Source organism: Cervus canadensis, chromosome 26 (genome assembly GCF_019320065.1).
Source record: "Cervus canadensis isolate Bull #8, Minnesota chromosome 26, ASM1932006v1, whole genome shotgun sequence".
NCBI lineage: Eukaryota > Metazoa > Chordata > Mammalia > Artiodactyla > Cervidae > Cervus > Cervus canadensis.
Genome location: NC_057411.1, coordinates 26,255,082 through 26,275,405, shown reverse-complemented (window position 1 = coordinate 26,275,405; position 20,324 = coordinate 26,255,082). Strand labels below are relative to the sequence as shown.

General features: G+C 38.5%; 1 protein-coding gene across 1 annotated transcript; it reads right to left on the bottom strand.

The window, feature by feature from the left end:
• Positions 1 to 29: 29 nt before the first annotated feature.
• EREG (epiregulin) lies at positions 30 to 19,940 on the bottom strand. Its single transcript, XM_043447623.1, has 5 exons — positions 19,604 to 19,940; positions 7,702 to 7,788; positions 5,759 to 5,882; positions 4,758 to 4,907; positions 30 to 2,743 (listed from the first exon to the last, which is right to left on the bottom strand). The coding sequence occupies exons 1-5, from the start codon at positions 19,938 to 19,940 to the stop codon at positions 2,662 to 2,664; spliced, it is 780 nt and encodes a 259-aa protein (XP_043303558.1). The 3' UTR covers positions 30 to 2,661.
• Between the last annotated feature and the right edge of the window lie 384 nt (positions 19,941 to 20,324).

Sequence of the window (20,324 nt, the reverse complement as noted above, 5' to 3'; positions counted from 1 at the left end):
GGAAAAACAAAAGAGACTAAATCAATCACTGACATTTTTAATGCAAGGTGTTTCATGCATTTTTATTTTTCAATTTTGTTTTTTCCAGTTTCCAACAAAAAATAAATAAAAATTAATAATATCCTGTGAAGTATCTATAGTTTCCTTCAATATCTTAAGGTACACAATTATCAAAGCTGATATTGAACACAAACAAATTGATACAATTCAGTACTCTGATAAAATTCATTGTCAAATAAGTTACTTTAAACTGCATGTGATACAACTTTATGTTCTATAGCATCTTGAATATAAACTGTATACCAAAATGGCTCTTCAAACTTAAAAAGTGCAATTACAGAGTGCAAAAACAGCAGAGAGAGATTCACTTTCTTACATTTAACCTCATCCAACTTGAATAACAGGCATGTTTTAGATAAAATTATTCTTTAGTCAAAACATTAAATTTTACTCAAGCAACACTGTTTATATAAAAGCTGTGACTCCCCGTTTTCCCATATGAATAAGAGTAGAAAGAAATCATAAAGTAATGGGCAGCAAGTTAAACACATTTTTCCCCAAAAGTCTACATACTGACTGTTGCAGCAAAAATGGCAAAATGGATCAGACATGAGTTTTTAAAAACTGCATTACTGAATTCAACAGAAATTAGAAGCTAGTATCATGTATTTGGTACATGCTCTGACACCTCAGAGCAGTTGAATTTAACTAATCCTCTTCTCAGGACTCAGAAATAAAAATCTGTCCTCAATGCACCATCTGTCTCCTTGTTTTGACTTTGGCAGAGAGATAAGAACAAAGAATGTCCAAAAGAACAGTGGCATTTGATTGTATTTTAAATACTTAATATATTATACAAATCTTGATTGTGAGATTACATCTTTAGCATCAATCTTAGAGCCTCTTTGGTTATAGAGTATGTCTACTGGGTTACTGTGTGGTCTTGGTGGGAAGCCACAATCTAGGTATTTATGCATTGGTTTGCATTTAGTCTCAATACATTAGATATAGATAGATCTTTCTAGAAATATATATAGTGAGAAATTTGTAAAATAAGGAAGATAGACTAAATATGAGCCAAATTTTTTTCATTGTTTGTAAGAAACATGAGCTAATAGCAATGGTTTTTTAATGTTTGCTCAGCATTATCTTCATTAAGACATTTTTAAAATTAATTTTCACCCATAAAAGCAATCTGTGTCCTATCTTTTTTATTATTTAATATCAAATTATAAATAAAAATATAACTTTTACAGGGGCTAAAGATTTAACATCCCAAACCACTTACAATTAATTATGTAATATGAATTGAAATACTCAGGATAAACCAATATGACTCCCTTTTGTAACAAAATAAATGGATTTCATATGACTTCTTGGTTCGTCAATAAAATTTTTTTGAAGCAATCAATATCACTCAAAATAAGCAGACCTCCCTTACATACAGTAGATGTCAATAAGGATGTGTAGGATTTAAAACATATTTGCACATTTTACTTCAGCTATATTACTGGGAAACAGAAATATGCTTTTAGATCTCTTTAGACCATATATAGAATAACTGTCTTATACTTTAACACTTAGTCCATCAAATTTTGGACTGATTTAATTGTAGAATTCTTTAGCAAAGTTCATATAGAAATAAATACTCTTCAAAAAAGAAGCACCAATTTTGGCTTCATGTGTGGATTTTTTTTATTAGTTCATGAGCAACAGTTACCTAGCACAAATGTTGTACTGAAAAAAAAAAAAAGGACATTGTGAAGCTATACATAAAATTACATAAAAGATGGTAAAAGTTTTCTCAATTCATTTTCTTAAGGAAAATCTATTAGACCAGCAGTCCCCAATCTTTTTGGCTCCAGGGACTGGTTTTGTGGAGGACAATTTTTCCATGCACCAGGGAGAGGTGAGTGATGGGGAGAGGCTGTAAATACAGATGAAGCTTTGCTTGCTCGCCTGCCACTCACCTCTGATGTGTGGCCCATTTCTAACCAGCCGTAGACTGGGAGCAGTCTGTGGCCGGGGGTTGGGGACCCCTGTATTAGATGGATGACTCTTATCCATAGGAGTTGTGAATGGACATAGAGAATTGCACACATTCCTTCCAGGCAGTAAACAGAGAGGATGTGTGAGCGGAGGGAGCAGAGGGTATAGCCCAAGATCTATATTTGCTTCTCCCCAATTCCCATAGCATTACTGCTTCAATACATGGCACAGTGGTGCCAACTCAAACACCAAACTCTGATACAGTCAAACCAATTATCATTGATTCGAGGAGTAGAAAAATATATTAAATTGGTTTGACCATATTCTAGGCTTATAGAAATCTGTCACGTACTGACACTTTCTAAACAATGAACTGGGCATTGCTCACTCCTATGCACTGTACACCAGGCAAAAAGTTTTCAGTAAAGCATTTAGCTCAGAAAAGGATTTCTTACAAAAATATCCACTTTCCTTTTATATTAAATATTTTGTGTACATTATACATTAGCAATCTGTTAAAAATAAAACAAAAATAAAAACTTTTCTTAGTATATTAAAAAATACATCATTGCTGACTTAACATATGACCCCACATAAATATTATTAATAAAATAGGAATATTAACATAACCAGGCATGCAGTGCATCCTGCCCATAAGCTTAACGGCACCATTCAGACTTGCGGCAATGCCGGATCCCCTGACGTCACTCTTTCATATTCCTTCTTTGGTTCTTTACTTTTTCGATTTCTGTACCTAGAAACATTCAGAAATGAAATCATTAGCACTGTAGTTAACAGTAATAAGACAAACACTTGGACTCTAAAGGTATTTCAGCATGGTGCTTCCATAATGACATAGGTAACCAGGTTTAGGTTGAAGGTGAGAAAAAAGGGAAGAAGCAAGAAGTAGTTTCCCTCAACAAATAATTTTGGGAGGAAATGGTGAAATGCAGTTAAATAACTTCTCAGAGGCTTTCAGATGGTCATGAAAATTGTAAAATTCCAGGAGAGCATGTGACCACATTTAATCCTGGACTGTTATCATTTTTTTTCTTTTTCTCTGTCTTCCCTTCCCTTTTCCTTCCTTCTTTCCTTATTACTAATAAGAAAAAAAGTACAAATACTTTGAATATCACTATTACATTCTACCTATCACGTTGATGTAATGTTGTCACCAATAAAAATAAAAATAACTAATATGTATCAGGCAATCACTATGTGACTGACAATGTTTTAAGTGCTATATATTCATTATTTATTTTGTCTTTACACTTAGCATTATCATCCTCATTTTACAGATGAAAAAAGTAAAATACAAATGGATTACATAACCTGGCAAGTTCTCCTAGCTAGGATTCATAAATCTAGTGGTTCAGAATCTTCATTCACTCATTCATTAAAGCTATCTACCTAATATTTTGAGTTCATTTTCTACCCATTTTGAAGATGAATCATGTAGACTTAAGGAAACTGCATAATGTTTTTACTTAGTTGAAAAACACAATTAGGAAAACCTTTGTTTAGCCTTGATCTGGCTACTTGTCAACTAGACAAGCCAGGCCATGTCAATTCACCTCTCTGGGTCTCACTTTCTCATCTTTCTAAAAGGAAGGATTGTAGTTAAAGACCTTTCAGGTGTGTTTCATTTGTAATAATATTCAGTTATGTGATCATAACTAATTAAAAAGTATTATAATTTGATGAATACTTAGAAGTAAACAAAGACCAAATAAATTTAATCTTGTAAAAGTAACATTTTTGGAGCTTCAAAAGTAGAAGTGCATTATTTTCAGCAAAAATAAAGTACAATTCACTCGAATGTACACTGAAAAATTTGTAGCCCTTCCAAAATAAGAAGGATTTCATGGAGACATGTTAAAGGCAGCTATTAAGTAGGGCTTTCCAGGTGGCACGGTGGTAAAGAGCCAGCCTGCCAATGCAGGAGATGCAAGAGACTCAGTTTTTATTCCTGGATCAGGATGTTCCCTTGCAGTAGGAAATGACAACCCACTCCAGTATTCTTGTGTGGACAAGTCCATGGACAGAGGAGCCTGGCAAGCTACAGTCTATGGGGTCGCAAACCATTGGATATGACTGAGCACACACACTATTAAAGTCATACTATTCCTGATCCTAACCTTAAAAAACAATCTGATATACTGTCAAAAGTTTCAATGCCCATTCAGTTATCAGCATATATCAGTATAGCACAGTACACGAATATAGAGTGTTGAAGATGGAATTTTAAGGGATTGGCATGAACCAATTTTTAAAAGTAAGCTCTTACAATTATCCGGACACTCGTTTTTACTAGTCTGCCTTAAATTTTAAGATCCTAAGCCTCTAGGGTTATTAATTTATAAAATATATTTTATGAAATACAAACTTTGATCTAATAAATTAAATACAAGTGGCTAAATTTAACACTGGCATGATGCCTTATGATTCACTTTTGCATGTGTTATACTCAATACTGATAGTACTCCTGTCATTAATGTAGAATAAGGATTTCTATTTGTATTTTATAAAGGAAGGAACTGACACTCTTAGTTTAAGTTGTATAAGGTCACAGAGGTAATAAATAACAGAGCCCAAAATAGAGTCAAGTCCAGATGCTCTGCTGCTGAAACTTCCTTAAAAATATCTTTAGTGCAGAGCCTGTCTTTTCCCACTAAATAATACTTTGCCATGTTTTTACCCAGTTTGTGTGTCTTGTATAAAGGTAATTTACAAAAGCAGAGTGTTAAAAAACAAAAACACTGGCTTACCATCTGCAAAAGTAGTATATGGAACCAGCAACTATGACAAGGAAGAAGATAACAAGAATCACGGTCAAAGCCACATATTCTTTGCTCAGAGGTTTTTGGACGGTTAAAAAGAAATGCTCACACCGGACACCAGTGTAACCTACTTCACACCTAAAGGAAGATAAAGATCAATTATTTTAAAAAGAAATCTTGGTTCTGAATTAGTTTCATAAGAGATCATCTCACACTATAATGCAAGATATCAACAAGGTCTGCCAAAAGTTGTAAAAATGACTTCAAAGACTGACCTGAAAGCTGGCCCAACCTTGATAAAAGAGACCCATGAAGCTCTCAAATCGTAACTGTTGTATTAAAATGATAGTCTGATTCAGCTGCCAATGTGGCTGACAATGGTGTTTTGTAAGTTGTGTGGTTTTGCGGTGCTTTTTGTCTAAATCAGTGGAGTCAATGCTTGTAACAATAGCTGACATATAAGTCCAGTGAAAAGATTAAAAGGTGACCTGCTATTGTGGTAAGTGTGAGAGGAAGATATCTGAAGCCCTCCCCATTCCACACTCCTGAAGAATCTGTATAATCTGATAACTACCATTTCTTCTGCTATTTGTTCCCCAACTTAAAAGAAGGTGGCATTAGTGGTAAAGAACCCATCTGCCAATGCAGGAGGCATAAGAGAGCCAGGTTTGATCCCTGGGTCGGGAAGATCCCCTGGAGAAAGGAATGGCTACCCACTCCGGTATTCTTGCCTGGAGAATCCCCCGGACAGAGGAGCCTGGTGGGCTACAGTCCATAGCGTTGCAAAGAGTCAGACACAACTGAAGTGACTTAGTACACACAGCACAACTTAAAAGAAAACTCAGTATTAAGTTTCTGATAGTAAATATAAATTGCATGCTAATAGTACTAAGAACTGCAGGCCATGGAAATAATAGAGTAATTATTAAGATAAAAAAGAGAGACAATGTGGGTTTTTAAAAAATTGTTGTTTGTGTTTGGCACATTACCTGCAGTAATTTTCACTCATGTCTACCAGGTAGATGCACTGTCCGTGCAAACAGTAGCCATTCATATCAGCGCTACACTTTGTTATTGACACTTGAGCCACACGTGGATTATCTTCAGTTTGAACTGTGAAAGAAATGGAAAGTGGAATGTATTCTGTTATTTTCTCTGAAGTAGTAATCAGCCTTTCATAATAGTAACCACTCTCAGGCATTTGTGGACAAAAAGTCACTTTAGTTATCCTACTCTCTAGACCAATAAGCAAAACACTGGATTGCCAAAGGAAAATGTCCAGAGGACTAAACAAAATAACATAAAAACTGGGAATAAAATTCTCAAAAGACAACGTTTAAGGATAGAAAAGGTAAGTTGAAGGCACACATGAAAAATCACAATACTTTACGACTATTCACTTATCCAAATAAGGTTGCCTAATTTTTTCAAATAATTCTGACATTTGCAAGCTGAATCCATTAATTAATTTAAGACAGCTTAAATCTATAGCGGGCTTTAAGCCAACAAGGCTTGTTTTGGGGTGCAGTCTCTGGTAGCTCAGTCGGTAAAGGATCTGCCTGCAATGCAGGAGACTAGGGTTTGATCCCTGGGTCAGGAAGATCCCCTGGAGAAGGAAATGGCAACCCACTCCAGTGTTCTTGCCTGGAAAATCCCATGGAAGAATCTGACAGGCTACGGTCCATTGGGTCAAAAGAATCAGACATGATTTATGACTAAACCACCACCCCAAACCCAAAATCAATCAAAGTCTCTAATGATAAGACCTGAACATGAACTAAACAAACACTGACTTATAAATGCCTTGGTTACACAAATACAACCATGAAAATGGTAGCCTCTTTAGAATAGTGCTACAACCTACACATAACATTTACTTTAGAATTTTTTATAAAGAACTTTTTTTAACAGTTTATTTACTTTTTTGGCCGTGTGGCATGTGGGATCTTAGTTCCCAAACCAGGGATTGAACCCATGTCCTCTGCAGTTGAGTCTTAACCATTGGACCACCAGGGAATCCCTAGAATGTTTTAATTACTAAAATTTGAAAAATATAAATGAAATAATCAAACAGGACATCTTGACTGTAATACTCTTGTTCAAATAGCTAAAAATAGGGAGCGAGGCAGACCAAACCTCTAGAGTATAATGAGGAAGGACAAGAAAGGAGGTGTAATACTCTGGTTACTCAGGATAACTCTGAACTCAATAACTCAGACTGAGTATAAAGCACATCTCTCCTGAACCACAGTCAGAGTCCTCTGGGGTCCAAAGATGAGGCTATGTACCACTTATCTGTATGCATGTATGCTAAGTCGCTTCAGTTGTGTCTGGCTCTTTGTGAGGCTATGGACCATAGCCCGTCAGGCTCCTCTGTCCATGGGATTTTTCCAGGCAAGAATACTGGAGGGGGTTGCCATGCCCTTCTCCAGGGGATCTTCCCGACTCAGGGATCAAACCCACATCTCCTGCATTGGCAGGCTAGTTCTTTACCACTAGTGCCACCTAAGCATGGTATTTGGCATGTATTAAGTACTCTATAGATATTTTCTGAATGAATGCTGTAACTCAAAATAAAGGACATCATTTGTTCCTTTTACAAAAATTAACAAAATATGTTATCTACTGTGTACAAAGCTCAAATTTGCCTATTTTGCCTGGGATCCAACCTCTCCCAATAGTGTCACAGCTCTGAAATGTTCAAAGGGAATCTGATTTTCTTTGTTCCCTCTCTTTAAGATCAAATCTTCACATTTAACTAGATATACAGTCCCTCTGCCTCCAGTTACTCCTTTATGTAATTTTTCCAAATCATTGAGTTGTTAATAGAGCAGCTATTCCCCCCTCTTTTTCCCACTATCTCATATTTATAGTCATATTTCTGTTAAAAACGTGTAATTATTTGATGCAACATTAAAAAAGCTGGGCTTACCTAATGCTGTGCAGTTATCTTCCGACTCTCCTGGGATACATGAAGGAATCACAGTTGTACTGAAGACTGCTTGAAGAAGATAGAAAACTATTTATGGAGAAAAAGAAAATATATAACTAATGCTTCAAGAAAGAAATTCTGACTAGATTTCCACATAATTACAATATTTGCAGATTTCTTTGAATTATTTCAAGAATTTGATCCATCTAAACCATGAAAGAAAATAATTCATGCAAACAGGCATATCACTGAAAATAAATGAACACCCAGCCCTGTGTCCCATGGTAAAAGCCTTGGCATTACATTCAGAGTTACAAAATTGACCTGCTCTAAACATTTCACAGTAACCTTTTCAAAGACCTGGTTTTAACATCTGATTTCTTAAGAAGCTTAGCAATTGGAAAATTTCCACAGTTTTACTTCATGATGTGTTCAGAGCAATGCTCCAAAGTAGAACCTATCACAAAGAAGGCTTCAAATAAAACTCAGCTTCTATTTATGGTCACAATGAAATAGGACTCTCAACCGAAGATATATCAGTTGTTGATTTAAGTACCTAAGGTACTCTTTGTATTACACATGAAAATATTAATAGATTTTAATGAACAATGTGTAATCTAAGTAAAGTCACAACATATCTTATCCAATATGGGAAGGAATACACACACTTACATGAACCATATTGAGCCTTAGAATATGGTTTCTGTCAGCCAATAAGAGATTAACAAGGTGTTTCACTGTGTGTCTCCACTGAAAAGATACATGTTGGGTAACTGGCACCAGGATGACTCAAGAAGTTTGTGAATTGCATGGAAAGAATAGGAAGAATCCTTTCAACTGCAGGAAAGTTTACTGAAGAGAGTTTTACTGTTCTTCTTAGGAGTCATGTATTTGCTCTTTAATCACTCGTTCCAGGTTATATGAGTAACTGTTACATAATAAACATTATTGGTGGTGGTGGTGATAGCAGTTAGCAGCAGCTGACATTTCTTCACCATGTACTACGTGTGGGCATATAGATTTCTTATGGTCTGAGACACCAGGGCCCAAGAATACTGGAGTGGGTAGCCATTTTCTTCTCCAGGGGATCTTCCTGACCCAGGGATCGAACCTGGGTATCCCACATTGCAGTACGATTCTTTGCCGTCTGAATCATCAGGGAAGCCCATCCTTACCTATGCTATCTCTTTAATCCACCCAGTGACTCTTTGAAGAAGATACTGCTGTTCTCCCCATTAGCCATGAAAAAGTGAGGCATAAAGAGTTTAAGTAACTTTCTTCAGAGTACACAGCAATGTTGTTCGTGGGCCACGTTACAGAATTTGGAAATAGGCAATAACACTAGAGTATAATGGACATTACAGGGAATGAACTCAGCTAAATGTAAATGAAGCAGAGTATTTAACGCCATAAAGAGGCAACAAAGTATGGTGGAAAGGCAATCCTGGGAGAAAACCTGAGCTATGCAATTTTGGACAAATTAATTAAATTCTCTGGATCTCAATTTTCCCAAATTTATAGTTTGGGGGAGAATTAAATGAAATGGGACTCATGAATATTCCATGCCATTCAATAGCTAGCTTGTTTTTAGCAGTAGTATATGTGGATAGTGCCCTCTGCTGGTCTATAAGAAGGTTATAAATCTCTCTGTACTTTGCTATTTTAAAGGATAATTATTCCATATAATAAAGAATTTTATTTTTTCACAAGCAGAGGAGGTGTGTACGTGTTAAGCAAATTGAGTATGATTTGGGTAAAGCATAAGCATCAGAGTTTGTAGTTTCTTAATGTTTCAAACTTGACACTGATAATAATCCTGTGAAGTAGTTATATTAACCTCAATAACTGCAGTGTAGTTAAATTAAATGTCTTATCCAAGACCAATTATCTAGAGATTATAGAAGATAAGGGTTAGGAGTACATCTTATGACATCAAGTCTCATAACCTTTCAGTGACTTGAAAATATCTTTTGGAAAGTTTAGAATTACTACCTCCCTGCTCCATATTTCTCCTACAATATAAATGATACTTTGATTGTCCTTACAGAGGAAAAAAAAAATCTTCCTTAAATGACAAAAAAAAAATGGCTAAAATTTGGATTCCACTGTCAGTTGAACAGAGATGGAAAAGGATAACTTTGTCCACACATTTTTCTAGGGGTGAATTAGCGAGAGTTTTATCCAAGCCAATATCGTTCTACTTCTCGATATAATTTTGCCATGAACTTTCACTCATAAAGAATTACCTCCTTTGATTTATACAATCTGCTCAACACAAGCTGGAGTTTTAAATGTGTGTTTTTACATCCCTGACTTTCCTATTCCTCCACGGCTCTTCAACCGATGGGAGGAGATATTACCGATTCTCCTGCAAAAGGGCCAGCCAGGTCCACTGTGCAAATGCACATTTCTCTGCAAAGGATCGTTTCTTCATTCTTTGCAGAAACCAGACACTAGCCTTTCCTGTTCAGAACTGCTTACAAATGCAACCTGCAACTATTATAACAGAATCCAGCTAATTGCTCTGAGGTGTTGCTTATTAGTTGTTTTTTTTTTTTTTCTCAAAGGTTTTTCATATTGCTAGTTTTTCCACCGTTGGAAACTTTGTTCCAGTTGGTCAAGCCACAAGTGAAATATTTGTCTTTGTGAATTAAAGAATGTTCAGGGCAGGGCGTGCCTCCACAAAACCTGGGCTGTCCTAACCTCTGACGCTCCCTTGGACATAGTCCATCTCTCAGGATGGTTTCTATGAGACTTGGTACATTAATCCCACATCCGGGTATTTTACAGATGGAATTGTAAATGATTTTAAATGTAGCTCTCAAATGACAGTGTTTAGATTACACTTTCATCACAGATATATGTAGCCAATGAACCACTAAGTGTTCAGTTCTTGTGTGTGCTCAGTCATGTCTGACTCTTGGCGACCCCACGGACTGTAGCCGGCCAGGCTCCTCTGTCCATGTTATTTTCCAGGCCAGAATACTTGAGTGGGTTGTAGTTTCCTTCTCCAGGGGATCTTTCCAATGACCCAGGGATAAGACATGCATCTTTTGTGTCTCCTGCACTAGCTCGCAGATTCTTTACCACTAGCACCACTTGGGAAGAATTACCAAAATTGGTTCCAAATGAACTACCAAAATTGGTTCTAAATCATGTGTTCATTCACACAGCTCTATTGCTTCAAAATTGATTTTCAAGCTTTCCTCAACTTCACATCTAGCCCAGGGCCTTGCGCAATGGAGTAAAGGAATAGTGGGGAGAGATCAAAAGATTGAAAAAGTTCACCCATGGAGAATTTTAACATCTAGCATTAATATCCAATTATAATTCACTACTCATTAAAGTCATACAGGGATACATGCTGAAGTCCTATCTGTATTTTTCCTTAATCTCTCAGTTTTTCATGACTTTAGTGTTAATTGAACATAATGATTTTTCTCTAGGTCAATTACAAATCTTATATTTGAGTTTTTGATCTTGACCATGGGTCCCTGCTGAGAAAATATAACCCTATGATATTATTTGGATATACAGTTTGGATAATGTCAGCATGTCAGCAAACAGATTGGTGGCCAGCCCTACATTGGTAACTAAGACACACAGGAATTCCATGCTAAATAGTAATTTGTAAACTCAAAATTAGCCATTGGAACTTCTATGTCAATAATGTTATGGAAACAAAACTGTCTTAGGAGCCCATTATTTCTGTCCAATTTCCAAATGGGTTTCAGGAATTTAAAGCTCGCCTATTCATCTAACTTCACCTTTCAGAGATTTGTTTCAGTGAAATCACAAATGTGCCAGCAGGAAGTGGCACCGGTGACTCACAGGATACAAATCAGCTCCACTCTGAGTCAGGGCCGAGCCTACACCTTACACAATCCTGGGGGCAGCGCGTGGGAGAGGGTGAGTGCCATCACCCCAGGGGGGCGGGGGGGCACTAAATGTCCTGGGCCCTGGGGCATCAAGTGAAAAGTGCGTGCCTGACCTCCAGAAGGAATGCTAAAGGTAGAAAACGTCCTTTTTATTGCATACGGTTTCTTTTGTCCTTGCTTCCTTCTGGCCACACCGAGGGGCCATCTAGATGGAGACTGAGATTTGGTGACTGGTTAACCAAGCCTATTCTGCAATCATCAACTGCAATTCTCAGAGATAAAATGACTCTCCTGAATAACAATCAAGTCAAATAAAAATGACCCCAAATAAAATGAGATGGGTTACAGAATGAAAGGAATGCACCTTATTTCCCTAATTTAACCTTTTAGGATATTTAGACCAGAACAGCAAACTCATAATGAATCACAGAAATTGCCCAGCCCAAACAGGCAGCAAAATCCTCTTTGTTCACACTTCTGCTTGGTCACATGCCTACCTACTCACAAGACTGTTAGTTTTCTACCTTCTTCCAGGGCAGTCTGTAATTTTAGGATTTGTCTTTAACACACTAGGCTTGTTAGGTCTTGTATACTTTCAAGGAGTGAATATGCCTTCATCATTTCCAGACGTCTTTTTGTCTTAAATTCCACTATTAGATAAAGTTAAAATAACTGTAAGCTCTGTTATCACATCAGACACTGTAAAGAACTACTGAAAGTACTTTCTAGTAACAGCCTATTTCTCAGAGAATAGCACATATAATAGTACATACATATAATGTATATCTGTATAGCATAAACCTTGCTTCCTACCAGCAATCATTTTCTTTCTACAGCTTTTAATGTTAACTTTACCACTAAGTATCATTAAAAAGTACATGTAAAAGCCAACAGTAACTATTTAGGTAAAAACAGGATAACAGAATGAAACCAGAGGTTGATATAATGACAGGTTACAAATAAGTCTTTAATTTTGAATTTCATATACAGCCATAAGATCTTCCTTGTCAAGTGTCAAGAGAAGATGTAATAAATAGGCCATAGTTTTCAGTTCAGAGACATTAAATAACTCTTCAGTTCTGGCAATAATTTCTAAATCATACTTCAAATTGCTCATATATTTTAGTTATCATACAATACTATACCTAAAACTATTCAAATCAAGAATTGTGTGTCAAAATATGAAAGTAGAGCTTATTTTATCATAAAAATGGATTTAATGCTGTCTATCTTATTCATAATGGAAATGTTCTTATAATATAGGAGAAAGAATATCAACTATTGTATAAAGGATACAATTTGTACTAGTCTGGATGTTTACAAATTTTGTGACTGAGGGCTCTAAATATGGAATGTGCAACCTTTAAAACCAAAGATTCATCTCTAGGGTACTATTTCAAATTATCTATTGAAAATGTATTATTTTTCTTCAAGATAATATTTCACGGAGGATCCTTTTAGCACCTTTTCTATCTTCACCCCCTTCCATCTTGCTTCTTACATGTATCCCCATTGATTCAATTCATAAATTTAAATTACTATTACATTATTGTCTCAAAAGACAAATCTTCTAAAGGAGAAACAGTTTGGATAAGTGGGTGCCGTTTGCCTTTTCTTCCTTCCTTACAGTCATATTGTGGTCTACAACTTTGAAAACTTAACATTTTCAGACGCATACTAACTATTGTTATTGTTCATTCTTTACCGAAGCCCACTGCCAAAAATGAATTTGCAAAAGGATAGTGTTTTCATCAGTAAGCATCAAAAAAAAAAAAAAAAGAAAGAAAGAAAAGAGGAGAAAACAAGTACATAAAAGATATTTTTAAAGCCTTAAGGCTAATTACATTTCATTCCAAGAATCTGTGTGATGCACCTAGCAAAATGGGAGCTGCTAAGAAATTTTACTTTGTGAAAATATATTTTTTGGTTAGCACCGGAGAAGTCAACTTTTGTACGAAGCACATGTGCATCCTTAGCATAACAGAAGGGTGGGAAGGGCTTAATTACACTTGATAAACGAGAGGGAAGGAAAGCAACTCAACTTACACTAACTTTTTAGTAATTACCTGTTTCTAATAATATTTGTTCAACAAATACCTACCAAGAGTCTTCTGTATGCATGATACTGAACAAGATGCTGCAAGGTAAACTGATGCAAGGGGCATAGTTTCTGTTCTAACTAGAGGCTAGGCCCCAGGTGGTGGTGAGGGAAGGAGGAACTTCATAGATGACACCACGTTCCTGACCAGAAAATATCAAGGAAGGTGGTGCCATTAAAACAGTAGATAACATAGGCAAGACAGCAGGTTTGTGGCAGTGTTTGCAGCTAGTAGACATGAAGGAAGACATAATGAATGAAGGAATCTGGGTTTGCAGTTCATATATCATCTATTTATATTTATGAGGCACCTGGGAAAAAAGATCTTGAGTAAAAGAGTAGGAATGGAGTTGACAGGATCTATTTGAAAGTCTTATGAGGAAATATTACCTTTAAAAGATAGGAGTCATTCAAATGTTCCAAGGGAAAAGTATGGAATGGATAATCATAGAACTTGGGAAATAGGTGACAAGGAGTGGATAGAAATGACCAAGGAAATTGGAGGGAAAAGGCAGTTCAGTCTTGCGGGAGTCAAGAGAACAGAATTATGAAAGGAGGCATGCAGTGGTTAGCAATGCAACGATTGGAGAAAGAATGAATGACTCCGTCATAAACAAGATTCAGCATTATTCAGGGAAAATGGTGTTAAAATGGGCAATAAAAATGGCTAAGTCGATTTTTTTAACATTAGAATTGCTTTTATATTTGCAACGAGCTTACCATTAACATGAATTTTATTTGTCTTAGTAACTCAAGCATTGATTATTCGAACTGCAACTTACAAGCGGCAATGTCTCCTAGCAATGGAAAACATTAGCTGGTGCTTCTCACCCTGGAGTAATTTTGCCAACCAGAGACATTTAGCAACGTCGGAAATATTCTGGGTTGTTACAACCAGAGCTGCCGCTGACATCTCGTGGCTAGAGACCAGGATTGCTGCTAAATGCCCTGCAATGCATAGAACAGTCCACAACAAAAAACTACCCAGTCCATAGTGTAAACAGACCCAAGGTTGGAAATCCCTCCCAGCAGATCCGTGAGGTATGGAGCTAGTTCTAGCTCAGATAGTGTTTATCTCTTTGCAGCCAGGTTTCCTTATCTTTGAAAATATCACCGGGGAGCAGGGTGGAGTAGGAGAGAGAGAATTCAGATTAGATTAAGGTTACTCTCATTTCTAAAATAATACTTTTTCTTGCTGATTATCCATCATTCAGTCATATCATTGCCCAATCTCCCTACCTCTCTCTCTCTCTCACACACACACACACATACACATACACACACATCCATCCACACACACACAGTGTGATACACTTAAATTTTGTTAGGCATACTGTCATTGAATACAGACTATGTTGAGACAGAAATAGGGAAAACAGGAAAGAAAAAGTGTTCAACTTTATTATTAAACAGAAACGAATTTTCAAAAACTATTGTTCAGCCAAAATACTTGACTTTGCAAGCACATTTTCAAAGAACAGCTGTCTGAGTCAAAACAGAGTACTAAGAACCCTAAATAGAGTACCATTCTCATCATCCCTCCAATGATATTCATTGACTGGTTCACATAAGTCTGTTACAATGTGAACGATAAAAGCTGAGCATCAGTAAGGAAAGACAGGGCCAGATACACACTTACAGTGTGATGTGAAGAGTAAGATAGGAGGATTCAGAGAGAAGCAAAGGGGTGGGGGCGGCGTGCAGACTGCACATTTATTTTCCAGTGGTGAGAGAAAGATGGAGGGAGGTATCAGAGAAGGCCTGATACTTTTCTTCAATCTTAAAGGATGAGTAGAACTTTTCACCAAAAGTGAAGTGAGTTGGGAGCATCTATAATAGATGGCACAACATAATTTAAAAAGGAGCCTTACATGCCATGTAACTCACTTCTTTTAACATGTCTTATCATTTATAAACTGGGAAAAATAACGCCTTTCCTAGCTAAAAGGGAGTTACAAAGATCAAATGAGGCATTTTTCTAAAAACAACACTTGCTACTACTGATAACATCGCTAACTTTAAAACTGTTTCTCATTATTTTTAATATTATATTTATAATATCCATATACAATAACCTAACAGCATAATTATTACAATCTCCATTTTACATATGAGAAAACTGAAGCTCAAGGAGGAATAAATTTTTCCAAAAGTATGAAATAAAAGAAGCGGGATGTTAAAACTATATTCGATATACTATGTCTCAATGCAAAACTGTAAAGTATGATACACATATGTGTGTATATAAACATATACATATATGCACTTACACATACATATGAGAAAGAGAGGCTTTTCCCCTTATCCTGAGGATTTTCAAAAAGATTTGTATTTCACTCACTTTAATGCCTCAAGTTTAAAATTCAGGCTTTTTGACCTAAGTAATTGAGCTAACTTTTTTCTGGACAATTATCAAGCTGTCTTGGGTATTATTAACAGTATCCTAGTTAATAAATGCTTTAACCTAGAATGTCACTGAACCTTTATTTGCCCTGAAACCAGACATCCAGCCTTAACATAAACTGCATTGCCAGAGGACACTGAGTCTGTTGTATTACTTCATTTTCCAAAGGTTCAGAATTGCCATACCAAGGCCAAGGCTGTCAGGGTGCTCCTCCCTGAGGAGCTGGCCTATTACAGCTTTGGGGAGTCTTCTCATTGTCTTCTGAAGGAATGTTTCCAACAGCAGTTACAGCCATGGGGATTTGCATAGGCCTATATTCAGAGTGGAGACTGACAGGTGAGAAGACCACACCTAAATGCATAGTCTCTTTAAAGAGCATTTCTCACATGACATTTGCATCTCCTGTGTGATCATTCACCAGGACATGGGAGATTCCTGGGCAAAAATGAACAGGAGACATTCAAATTCAAGTTTTCCAAAGTGACTATGGGACCACTGCACTTTTTTTTAAAACCACATAAGTAGGTCTATTTTCTCACTGTTGATAAAGTATGCTGCAGATTCCACCTTGATCCCTTGTCAACACCACATTCAATTCACAATATTGTGAATGATCCAGGGAATAAAAAGTATGTGGGTTGCCTTCTCCTTGACTGCTTTACTTAATATACGTCTAGGAAACTATAAAAATAGAAACAAAGGTCTCAGTCAACTGATGTCAATGATTGCTTCATATAAAGTCATTTCCTAGGTATTAAAAATGCTGAATATAGGTTAAGTAAAAATGTAACATATCTGAGCAGAGCTTAAAGGAATAATCTCATCTTTTCTGTGCCTGGTTTTTTAAGTGATACCATCAGGTACCATTTTTGCACATACGCCAGTGCCCATAAGAGGTCCTAAGTACTGCAGCAACCCCCACACTACTCTAGGACTTCTCTATTAGAACCAGTTACTTTATTATGTTCCTGATAACTAACTCTGAGAACCTCCGGCTCTTTACACATTGACCCAGAATGACCTTGACATTTGCTGTCTCTAAGTCCTTGTAAGGTATCTGACATCACTGAGCCTTGGTTTCTTCGTTTGTCAAACTAGGCTGATCATCTCGACCTCATATAGTTATTTTAAGGAGTAAAGGATACATGGAAAACACCCCTCATACAAAATGGTTAGTTCACAGGAGGCATCTGCCTCCCCAGAGCCTGGATTTGGGTCTCAGGGTTGAACCACACAGTCCAATTACCCAAGTTGCTTATATGGCAAGATGATGTGGAAGGCAGCTAGGGTGCCTGGGTCAAAATCCAGACCGGAGAGGCCTGTCATCGTGTTTCTGCCCCTGATGTGTCATCTCAGGCTGTGCCAACACCAGGCAGCTCATAAACTCTCAGGGTCAAAAGGAAAGCTCTAAGGCGAGCCATTGCCTCACCGAGATCTATGCTTCTCAGATTTCAAGAAAGCATGTTTATTCTGTCAACTCTCTATCATTGTGCAATGAAGTATGGATAAATTGTCTTGGATCTGTCATTCAGGAGCATGCTCAAAAGCCCATCTAGGTATCCTTGAGTATGTTTGATTTTTAGATCAAAAGACTCTAAACATTAATTGCAGACTCAATATAAAAATTTTTTCTTTTTATTCGGGAACAGTCAATATCAAATATTTATAAAATGTAAAAGTGATCAAGTGATTGTGGGGTGTGTGTAGCAATTTAAATCTGCATGTGTTGGAGGCAGAAGATGGACATGAAAGTGTCTGTATTTTTTTCCACACATAAATACATATAAATTCCACAAAAAAGGGCAATAATAAAATGTTTGCTGAAAACTCGAATGAATGTCTCTTTTTCTTGAAGGATAGATATTTGGGAAAAGTATTTCTAGGTAATCTTTAGTTTAGGGGGGAAATGGCAATTTCAGAAAGAACAGTCGGCCTTGCCTTTTTTCCATGTGCTTTGGAATAAGACTATTGGACTTGCATACCTGAATAGAGTATAGAGATATGATACAGAACTTCAAACAGGAACTTTCCTAGTGGCAGAGAAATACCTAAACAAACTGGGAAAACAGAAACTGACCGAGCTCATTTAGAAATGGGCTTGGCAGCTGATGAAATAGGTGAACTATAATTAAGTAATGCAATAAAGGAGTTAAGCATTTTTATGACAACAAAAACACACACAACACATAAGCTAAGTGGGTAGTAACCAGGATATTCATAGGATCTTGATGTCTCAAATTAGAATACTCAATGAGTGGCCCAGAACAGACACATGCATTGTTCAAAGCAACCTTACAGGTGGGGAAAAAAGTGTAAAGCTCTTCTGACCTCTAGGTTGATATGTAACTCTAGGAAGACTTCATAACAAAGATAGCAAAGCCACATTATGTACTGAGAAACTCCCAGCAAGTTATTCTCAGAAGTTTTGGTAGAAACCACAGATCCTGTTCCCACCTGTGTTCTTGAACTTGGACAAGTAAGTTACAAGTATGCATAGTATGCATGTCATTAGGTCTCCTAACCCCTAAGATAAGGTGTGTCGAAATAATAATTTAACTGTCACATCCTGCACAGGTAGAGTTAGGGGAATTCGCCTCATTGCAATCCCAGAAATAACACGAGATTGGCAACCTTTATTTCCTTAGGAAAATTTTCATAAGAGCTCTTCTTGAAGTTTAGGAATTATCAAGATTTTTTTTTCAAAACCTGTAAAGTTACTTAAGGAATTTTTCCCCCTCTGTCCAAAAAAAAAAAAAAAAAACCACCCTGAATTATGTCAAATAAGAAGGCAGGCATTAAAGTACGCTCAGCCACTACAGGCTATGCGCCCGCGCGTGTGTGTGTGTGTGTGTGTGTGTGCGCGCGCGCTCAATCGTGTCCACTACAGGCTACAGGGTGCAATTAACAGCAAGTGATGAGCGCGCGGCCCGCGGGGGAGGCGGGCGGGGGGCCGGAAGCGGCAGGGCCCGCGTGTCCCTGCAGCTCCAGGTGAGCAAGCAGCGTTTCCACCGGTCCGGAGCTGCAGCGAAGCCGGCGCCGGCGCACGCCAGCGCCCCAGGAAGCTGAAGCCCGCTCAATTTAGAAAACTAAAGGCCAGGCGGGAGGAAACCGCTTTTCTTTCCCAAAAGTCTTTTATAGGCGCGGGTCTAGTCTCTACTCCCGCCTCCTGTCCCCGCCCTCAGCCCAGTTTTCCCTTGTCTTTGGATTTCTTAAAACTGTCAGATTTTCCTAAGGGGGGGGAAAAGTCTTTTCAACTTTTTACTTCTCCCAATACGGAGCTGTATTAATTCACGCAGAACACACAGCCCAAGTTCCTTGATCAGCGAAAGGCATATTGAACACCGCTGCCTGCTCCCCTAACCCATCCCATTCCATCCGCGGCGGGAGGGAAGGACTGGACTCGCCGCCTAAGGAGAGACGTGGTTGGAAGCGGAGGACGCTGGAGTCGGGTGGAAAGTGACAAGTGCCCCCCGGGCCGCCCGAGTCTCGTCCTCTGCGTCGGGCAGGGGGCGGGGGACTCACCCAGGACGAGCGGCAGCGTGGGGACCCGGCGGGCGCGGCGCGGCTCCATCCTCCTCCCGGTGAGCGTGTGCGAGGGCGCGCGGGCCACGGGGGCTGCGGCGGGTGCGGGAGGCGTCCGGCTGGGCGGCGGCGGCGGCGGCTGGAGCGACGGGGGCCCACGCGTCCCTGGGACACCTGGCCCGTGTCTGGCAAGTGAGCTCCACGGCCGCGCGCTGCGACCTTTATTAGTCTGGGGAGGGGCCTGAGTACTCACGAGCGAGCGGGGTGAGGTACACAGTGCCCGCAGTTTCATAATCGGCCCGGGGGAGGAGGGGCCGGAGGACGGTCCGGACGTCATCCTCCCTCTCTGAACACCTGAGAGGGACCGAGGAATGAGAAAATGCCCTTCTCGTGAGCCGGGGACTACTCCCCAAACTTTTCCAGCTCCCTCCCTGGCTCCTGCGGGAGGCGATGGGGAGCGTGGACCAGAAGGGTTGGTTTGTGGGGTCACCTGCCTGCCGGATGGTGGGTGGTTTGGGTTGCTCTGGGTGACGGGCGTTAGCTTGAGTCAGTCTCTCGGCCAGGGCTGGAGCTCCCAGTTCGTGCTTTTGGAAAGCTGATGTGTTAGTGACTTATGGACGTTCTTGAAATTTGTCTGTAGCTCTTTGTATTCACACCCGCCACCGTCCAGAGGTGTGTCTCTGTGTGTGTCTGTGTGTGTGTCTACACTTTCCTTTGCAGC